Below are 8,128 nucleotides of genomic sequence, written 5' to 3'. Positions count from 1 at the left end.
ATATATTATATATATATATATAATTGTAGCAAAATTTTTTACAACATTCTGCGTACGCTAGGATAGGCTCCCTGATGGAAAAATTTCTATGAAAGTACGCCTTTCTAATTTTACGACTATGGCGTAGAATCGCGTTGTTAAATATAGAAATAATTAAATCAAGATACGCGAAAGATATCAAATGGCGTACTTAGGCCTAGTTAAGCACAGAAAGTACTTGTATCGAATGAGAAAGGTAAAGAACTGTAAAGAACTATTATACAAATTATTCTGGAGGGAACAACCAATAATATGTCTTTTAACTTGATCATACACCAATAATAGACAAGTAACTATTAGGCAAATATATGTCACGATATATGTCACTCTGCCTATTTAGCCTATGGTGCTGTTTTTTTAATGTATGTCGTATTAGACATCAATATTTTGTAATATGAGAACTCTATTTAACTCTTATTTAACAATAAGACATCTACTTCATCCCATTGGAAATCACGATCCTCCTCCTTGAGGGAAAAATTTCGCTGAAATTATTCCACATTTTGGAATACTTTTCGATAAAATTTCAGCATTTCAGAAAAATTGCAGTTTAATTTCAACGATTTTTAGTTGAAAAGTTCATTTTTAGTAAAATTTAAGAGAAATTTCAGTTAATTTTAGAGAAATTTTAAAGAAATTTCAGTTCAATTTCAGCAATTTTTCAGTAAGATAGTTGAAAAATTCACTTTCAGTAAAATTTTAGCAAATTTTTAGCTATTTTACTGAAATGTTTCAAAATGTGGAATAATTTCAGCAAAATTTTTCCATCAAGGAGAAGAATCATGATTTCCAATGGAATAAAATAGATGTCTTATTATTAAATAGAAATAGATGTCTTATTGTTAAATTTCACCAGGACTTGAAAATATGGTCAAAAATTAACGACAACGACACACGTGTTTTTTTTAATATTCTCTTTTATTCTAGTTAGTAATTTTCTTTTAATCTGACCAACATATGTAGCGTTGCAGTTTTTATATTTTATCTTATACATATACGACATCAGAACATGAAATCAAATCTATATTGTCTTTACTGATTTTAATTAAATCTTTAAGTGAGTATAAGGCCAGTTTAAAGGCCATTCAATTTGTATTTTTTACTAAGAGTTCTAATCTATTTCTCTGAAATATTTTGACTGAAGAGGATAATAAAAAACTTTTTTGTTTTTGTATCCATATTACATACTTTTATAATACAGCTTTAAAGGGGCTACTTTGGAGTCAGAGGTGCGTGATAAGAGGTGCGCAATCTACATAATCATTAATAATATAATGTGTATGTATAAAATAATAAATAAATGTGTATGTGTAATGTATAAAAAGATGTTAGTTTGAACATTTCGGCTATCGGTTTTAGCCATCTTCAGCAAATACATAATTAATACATTAACAAAGAATATCTTCTATCCAATCGGAAAGTGAGAAAAGCACAAACATCATACAAAGAAGTTGCCTGTCTTCTTGGTTAACAAGTGATTGCGTTCTAATAAAATTATTAAGAGTTAAGATTACGTAAAGTTGAAATTGTACAAAGAAAGTGCTTACCTCAATCTCATATAACACAGCAGTTAAGTTATTACAATATTGAGTAAATGAAAAAAATTTATATAAAACATGTTGTGAAACTTAAAAATCAAGATCGAATGTTCTTAATCGTTTCATGTCTAAGAATGTAATAAACAAAATGTTTTTTAAGATAAGTACTAAAAAAAATAGAACGATGTTATCATTGTGTAAGTTGAATCTAAATTTATTTACATTTATTAAGAATGTCATTATATGTTCGATCTAAATCATCTGTGTCTTTTTGAAGATTGAAGAAATCATTTGTTTGTCGTTTTATATTTATGATTTCTGAAATCAATCGTTTGTTAAAATATCTTTTTTCGTCCAGAATTTCTATATTGTCCCAATCAATTTATGACTGTGATGCAAAGCGTGTTCAGTGATAATAGAATAAGAATTAGGACCTTTATGTAAATTACTTTTGTGTTCTGTTACTCTTGTAATTAATTTCCTGTTTGTTTGACCCATGTAGGATGCATCACAATCCTTACAGTTCATTTTATAAACGACATTTCTTTTTTGTTCTTTGGGATCAAGTCTTTATGAACTTTTACAAATTTATTTAATTTATTTAAACTGAAAAATGCCGTTCTATGTACATCGCCATTAATTACATTTTTAAATTTATCTGAAATGCCTTGCACATATGGAATAGAGAACCTTTTTTTCATCTGAACCTTTTCTGAGTTATTCTTGCTAATTAACGAATTTGTTTTTTTTAATTAAATATTTAAGTCTATTAATTATTGTCTTGAGAATATAATCTATAGGATAGTCATTGTCTGTTAAAATTTTAATTATAAACGTCAAATTTTTTTCATGAAATTCTGGATATGAAAGAAGAAACATTCTGTCAACTAAACTTAAAATTGTGCCCTTCTTCTGAGATGCTGGAAATTGATAACTCTCCCAGAAAAAGTAGGTTTTTGAAACCAATCAATTTTTAGAAAACCTTCAACCATAATCGAAGTGACATCCAAAAAATTAATTTTATTTCTTCCTTTTTTTATAGTGAATCTGGGATGGTATAAATAGTTGTAATATTTTATTGGATTCAGATGCAAACAAGGATATCATCTAAAAAAGAAGAGAATATGAAAGTTCAATTTTTTAAGTGTCTAATTCTCCAATTCTTGCATCATCAAATCAGCTGCTATTGGTGATAATGGAGAAATGGGAGTGCCAAATTTTTGTTTATAAAGTAGATCATTAAAAAAGAAATAACTCGAATCTAACACTAATTTTACTGCTCCCAAGAATTCTTTTTTAGGAAGTTTGCAATTTTTTGAAATTAAATCCCATCTTTTATCAAGAATTGCAATAACTAAAGTAATCAGGATGTTAGTAAATAAAGCTATAACGTATAATGAAATCAGACAATAATCTTCGTTTGACAATAATCTTGATATTTTAATTTTATTCACAAGTTCAAAACTGTTATTAATAAATTAATAAAACTTGGAGCCTTGTGAACTTCTGATGATCAATTCGTGGAGAAAAGAAGCTAAATTATACAGAGAGAAACTAAATTATACTATTAATAGATGAAATGATGATGCGAAACAATCCTGTTTGTGCACTTTAAGTAAAGCATAAACCTTAGGTAGAATTCCATCACTGCAGTAGAGATTTTTATATGTATTTTGTGAAATAAATTCAAGTTTTTTTCTATCTCGTAAGCAAATTTTTTAACTGATACATAATTTTTTTCAAAGGATTGATGAATTTGTCAATTTTTAAATATGTAGAAAGATCTTCTAACATTAAATTAATTTTTTAAATATATTTTAATATATATATGAAGAAATTCATGAAAGAATTTCATGAAAAAAAATTTGACGTTTATAATTAAAATTTTAACAGACAATGATTATCCTATAGATTTTATCCTCAAGACAATAATTAAGACGTAAACATTTAATTAAAAAAACAAATTCGTTGACTAACAAGAATAACTCAGAAAAGGTTAAGAAAAAAGGTGATTCTCTATTGCATATGTGCAAGGCATTTCAGATAATTTAAAAATGTATTAGGTGTACAACTTTGTTTCCGCCGTTTTTTTTCCGAAATTCGAGACTTTATTGTAAAAAACTAGTTATACATTTATGATTCAAAGTATTGTCCATCGCTGGCTACTAGTTTCTCCCATCTTTCGGGTAGCGTACGAATCCCGCGTCGAAAAAACTGGTCATCTTTTGAGGCTATCCATGAATCGATCCAATTTTTTATTTCTTCATAAGACCGGAAGTGCTGGTCAGCCAGGCCATGTGCCATTGATCGAAACAAGTGATAGTCAGAGGGAGCAACGTCTGGAGAATACGGCGGGTGGGGTAGGACTTCCCATTTCAACGTTTCCAAGTATGTCTTGATCACTTTCGCAACATGATATCGAGCATTGTCATGCTGCAAAATCACTTTATCGTGTCTCTCGTTGTATTGCGGCCGTTTGTCTTTCAATGCTCGACTCAAACGCATCAATTGCGTTCGATACCGATCGCTTGTGATTGTTTCAGTCGGTTTTAACAGTTCATAATACACTACGCCGAGCTAGTCCCACCAAATACAGAGCATGACCTGGACGTCAAAATCACCGTTCTTGAAGCGTTGAAATCTCGACACGTTCTTTCACTAATAGCGGCCTCACCATAAGTATTTGAGAGCATTCGATGAGCCTCAGCCGCAGATTTCTTCATATTGAAGCAAAAAATTAAAACCTCCCGCAAATGACGAGAATTTGGCTCGTAAACTGACATTTTCAATCGAGAATAACTTTATGATGCAGACACAAATCGACTAATATTTCTATGAGATTATGTTGACAGATGCCCAAGTTTATTGTATGATGTCTATGATCTATTTATTTCGACCACCACTTACCGCTAAAGCCATCTATAGGAAAACGGCGGAAGCAAAGTTGTGCACCTAATAATTAATGGCGATGTACATAGAACGGCATTTTTCAGTCTAAATAAATTAAATAAATTTGTAAAAGTTCATAAAGATCTGACTCCTGAATTAAATAAATTTGTAAAAGTTCATAAAGAACAAAAAAGAAACGTCGTTTATAAAATAAACTGTAAGGATTGTGATGCATCCTACATGGGTCAAATAAAGAGGAAATTAATTACAAGAGTAACAGAACACAAAAGTAATTTACATAAAGGTCCTAATTCTTATTCTGTTATCACTGAACACGCTTTGCATCACAGTCATAAATTAATTGGGACAATACAGAAACTCTGGACGAAAAAAGATATTTTAACAAATGATTGATTTCAGAAATCATAAATATAAAACGAGAAATAAATGGTTTCAATCTTCAAAAAGACACAGATGGTTTAGATCGAACATATAATGACATTCTTAATAAATGTAAATAAATTTAGATTCAACTTACACAATGACAACATCGTTCTATTTCTTTTAGTATCTATTTTAAAAACATTTTATTTACTACATTCTTAGACGTAAAATAGTTAAGAACATTCGATACATGATGACGATTTTTAAGTTTCATCACAATATGTTTTATATAAATCTTTTTCATTTACTCAATATTGTAATTTAACTCCAGTGTTATATAGGATTGAGGTAAGCACTTTTTTTGTACAATTTCAATGTTAACTTTACGTAATTTTAACTCTTAATAACTTTAGAACGCAATCACTTATTAACCAAGAAGACAGGCAACTTCTTTGTACGATGTTTGTGCTTTTTTCACTTTCCGACAGGATAGAGATAAGAAGATATTCTTTGTTAATGTATTAATTATATATTTGCTAAAGATGGCTAAAACCGATAGCCGAAACGTTCAAACTAACATCTTTTAATATACATTATACTATTAATGATTATATAGATTGCGCACCTCTTACCACACTGACTTCAAAATAGTTCCCTTAAATCTGTATTATATTTTTACAATTATAAGGAATCTTATTTTATAAATATATATTCTTTATTCTAAATTGTACATACTTTTACTTTACCATTCATAAACTCTCTAATAATATTTGACGCGCTTGTTGATCGTATAAAATATTCCAATGGGTAGTCATTATTCAGCAGAGTATCATTTTCAAATTTTTTTCGTGAAAATGTGGATTTGACATAAAACAGAATTATGTAAAAAAAAAAAACATAAAATGATACCTTTCTTGTATTTGAGTGGAATTAAAATTTAGATACCGTCCTGAATTCGGTTTTTTATACAAGTCAGTTTTTTATACAAGTTCGATTTTTTATACAGGTTGATACTTCCATTATCAATCAATGATCTAATATTTGGGAAACTAATTCATCATCGCCAACTTCCTAGTAAACTTTAATCTCTCGTGACAAGTGAAGTATTTTAAAATTTCCTGATGCATTTTAGCCACATTAAGAACAACTTTTAATTAGTTAAAAAAATTGAGTGGCATGGAAATAGAATCGCAACATAAATTAGTTTCTTTTGATGTGACTATTCACATCAAATGTACCAACTGAGCATTAAACAGCATAAGGATAAGATGGCTTTCTATTTCAAAGTCTACTAAAAATACCTATTTCTATTAGAATACTTATAAATGAATTCTTAGCTGCATTATCAAAATCAAGTAATTTGTTTTATAAGTATCCACTTTTTGTATCATGAATATTTAAGTAAATTTATAAACTATAGAGAGGATAATAATCAGTTATAGACTCAATAATCAGTTATCTTTTCTACAGTTTATAAATTTATTTCAACATTTGTGGTACAAAAGAGGATACTTACAAAATAAATTATTTGATTATGATACAAGAGAAATCACTTGATTTTGATAATCCAGATTATTGTTTCAAAAATTGAGAAGCTATCTGTGCATTATGTATCAAAGCAGTCGTAAACTGCGCTTGGCCTACAAAATTTTTGTGTACAAGATTTTTTTTGAATATTATTCAAATTATTCATATTCTATATTCTATATAATATTATTATATTCTATATAATATTATTCATATTTCTGCAAAGAGTATATAATATAAAAATAAAAAAATTGATATAAGTGAAAAGTAATGTAAAAACAACAATCCATTTTTTGGATTCCTTGTTAAAAAAAATATACATTTCAAGTACGATGAGTTTGTTTGGAGCAATCCCGAGCAGTTTCCGAAAGATAAAAGAAACAATACTATAACTTACATTCAACAAGTCACCATATTGAATCCATTATTTTGAATTTTATAATTTTTACACTGGATTTGCTTTTAGAAAACATAAAACTTCTTATTACAATCTATCTCCAAAATTCAGAATTAGCTCTTTATAATAAGATAAAATACAAGATACTAAGTGTTCGTTTCTTATCACTATAAGAAATAATTTGCATCTTTCAATCTGCATGATTGTTGATAAAAAAAATATGTGTCTATTATTTTTGTCGATTCTATAAATATATCAAGTTTAAATTCAGCGAATCATAGAAAGATTATTTTAATGTGAGAACCAGTAGACTTAATGCTCCTTTCTTCAAGTATTTACTTTCTTTATAGTTTCAGAGATTAGTTTGGAGAGATACAATGGTTTTTATGATGACTTTTGTATTAATGATTAATTATCAATATGTTTGTTTCCTAAAATGCACTTAAATGTCAAAAATAAAAATTGTTAACGCTGTCAACTAACCTTACATAATTGCCTAGCAAGGTTATTGTATCCAAGTTTGATGATACCAACACGAGCAAGTGAAGCCATTTTTTTTTATTGTTACAAGCACAACTTTAAACGGAAAGAAAATTGGATATTACTTGCTATAAATTAACGCGTGAGAAACACATCGCTGGATGTAATACTCTTCTCGTTTCTTAATTCTGTTTCACTTATTTGTCTGTAACCAAAGAATAGCGAGATCAATAGTCTGTTTTCTGTTCCTGCACTAGACTACTCTAGAACTCTCTTTCTCGCTTTCAACAAATATCAAACTATCTCACTTTAAGTTCTAAAAGTGTAAAGTAGTTCAACTACTGAAAATAGATCTCAAGGACTGCGTTCGGAAATATTACCCGATTGCCTTTGTCTTGTTTTATCCTTCTTATTCATCCAATGTTAAACAAGGATAAGATGATGGCACCCAGGTGATATTTCCGAATGTAGCCAAGAATGAAAGACTCACGACTCTCTGATCAGGGTATCAATCATGAAACTTTATCCCTAGGACAAAAAGTGAAAATTTTTCACTTTTCACTTTTCATTCTAGGAAAAAAGTTTCATGATTGATACCCAGAGTCTGGAGGTCTGGCCATCTTCTCTCCGATTTGGTCCGACATTTTTCATCTACTCCATTTAAATGCATAAAATGGGAAGACTCCGATTGCACAAATTGCATGTTGTACACATCGCTAATTGGCAATTTTAAAAAGTAAAATATTCTCATTGGTAAAAGCATTAAAAAATTATTAAGTACCCTAGCTAATATACGTGGTTAGGGATAAAAGAACCAATCGCTCCGTGAGTAAACTGTATTCCGAAACCCATCGAAAAAAACTGTTGCAACTTT

The 8,128-nt window shown here is 29.0% G+C and overlaps 1 protein-coding gene across 1 annotated transcript in view; it reads right to left on the bottom strand.

Moving 5' to 3' along the window:
- The window catches only part of LOC108693790 (NADH dehydrogenase [ubiquinone] 1 alpha subcomplex subunit 10, mitochondrial), a 33,841-nt gene extending 26,515 nt beyond the window's left edge, over positions 1–7,326 (bottom strand). The window contains exon 1 of the mRNA XM_018202928.1: positions 7,258–7,326. Within this exon, the coding sequence (XP_018058417.1) occupies positions 7,258–7,326 (69 nt within the window). The remainder of the gene's footprint in view (positions 1–7,257) is intronic.
- Between the last annotated feature and the right edge of the window lie 802 nt (positions 7,327–8,128).

The sequence above is a fragment of the Atta colombica genome, unplaced genomic scaffold (assembly GCF_001594045.1).
Source record: "Atta colombica isolate Treedump-2 unplaced genomic scaffold, Acol1.0 scaffold99, whole genome shotgun sequence".
Taxonomy (NCBI): domain Eukaryota; kingdom Metazoa; phylum Arthropoda; class Insecta; order Hymenoptera; family Formicidae; genus Atta; species Atta colombica.
Note: the sequence above shows the minus strand (reverse complement) of the source record. Positions and strands in the feature narration are given on the sequence as shown.